Raw genomic sequence first — 1,350 nt, 5'->3', positions numbered from 1 at the left:
CTTCGTCGTCGCTCGGGCCCTAAAAAAAGAAATCAAGAGTGCTGAATTGGATGGGCAAACCACCTATCTGGTATCTCTGGTTCCCCTTTGTCAAGCTACTGCCATAACGTGCTTTGGGCCTTCCCCCCACCACCAGCACCACACACACACACACACACACACACACACACACACACACACACACACACACACACACACACAGAAATGATATCTCTCATCTTATCTCCTCTCATCGTCTTCTCCATTTCCCTTCATTTATTTATTTTGTACTTTTTCCTTTCTTTACTCTCTTTCTATAAGTTGGGAAAAAAAGGAGGAGGAATACCTAAATACATATACAGGATGTCCTATGTCCTTCATCCCACCCCCCCACACCAAGCCCACACACCCATTACCTTGACCACACGCACATTGTTTACTGCACACCCACTAGTTTCAAATGATGATGTATTCTTTCATATTTGTTTTTGTCTTTTTTGGGTGTTTTTTTTGGTCTTTTGTCTTGGTCCCACTTTTTATAATCTTGTTTATCAGTTTATTGTTAATCAATCAATCAATTCAATCAATTTTATTTATAAAGCCCAATATTACAAATCACAATTTGCCTCAGAGGGCTTTACAGCATACGGCATCTCTCTGTCCTTAGGACCCTCGCAGCGGATAAGGAAAAACTCCCCCCCCAAAAAATCAAGGATCAGCTCTGAGCCCCTTCTTGTTTGCTCAGGTAATGGACAGGTTGACAGATGAGGTTAGACAGGAATCTCCATGGACTATGATGTTTGCAGATGACATCGTGATCTGTAGTGAGAGCAGGGAGCAGGTGGAGGAAAATCTAGAGAGGTGGAGGTATGCCCTGGAAAGGAGAGGAATGAAAGTTAGTCGTAGCAAGACAGAATACATGTGTGTGAATGAGAAGGACCCAAGTGGAACGGTGAGGTTACAGGGAGTAGAAATAAAGAAGGTGGAGGATTTTAAGTACTTAAGGTCAGCAGCCCAGAGCAACAGAGAGTGTGGAAAAGAGGTGAAGAAACGTGTGCAAGCAGGTTGGAACGGGTGGAGAAAAGTGCCAGGTGTGATGTGTGATGAAAGAGTACCAGCAAGATTAAAAGGAAAGGTGTACAAGATGGTGGTGAGACCAGCGATGTTGTTTGGTTTAGAGACAGTGGCACTGAGGAAAAGACAGGAGGCAGAGCTGGAGGTAGCAGAGATGAAGATGTTAAGGTTGAGGTTGACCAAACTGGAAGAATCTCGTTTAATCTGGACAGACAGTCTCAAAACTTATAAGAGGGGCCTCCGCAATGCCAGAGCAAACTATTACTCAGCATTAATAGAAGAAAACAAGAACAACCC

General features: G+C 43.7%; 1 protein-coding gene across 1 annotated transcript in view; it reads right to left on the bottom strand.

The window, feature by feature from the left end:
* Positions 1–554: 554 nt before the first annotated feature.
* The window catches only part of LOC126392766 (interleukin-10 receptor subunit beta-like), a 35,322-nt gene continuing 34,526 nt past the window's right edge, over positions 555–1,350 (bottom strand). The window contains exon 4 of the mRNA XM_050048381.1: positions 555–853. Coding sequence (XP_049904338.1) covers positions 771–853 — 83 coding nt within the window. The 3' untranslated portion in view covers positions 555–770. The remainder of the gene's footprint in view (positions 854–1,350) is intronic.

This window comes from Epinephelus moara, chromosome 7 (genome assembly GCF_006386435.1).
Source record: "Epinephelus moara isolate mb chromosome 7, YSFRI_EMoa_1.0, whole genome shotgun sequence".
Lineage (NCBI taxonomy): Eukaryota > Metazoa > Chordata > Actinopteri > Perciformes > Serranidae > Epinephelus > Epinephelus moara.
Note: the sequence above shows the minus strand (reverse complement) of the source record. Positions and strands in the feature narration are given on the sequence as shown.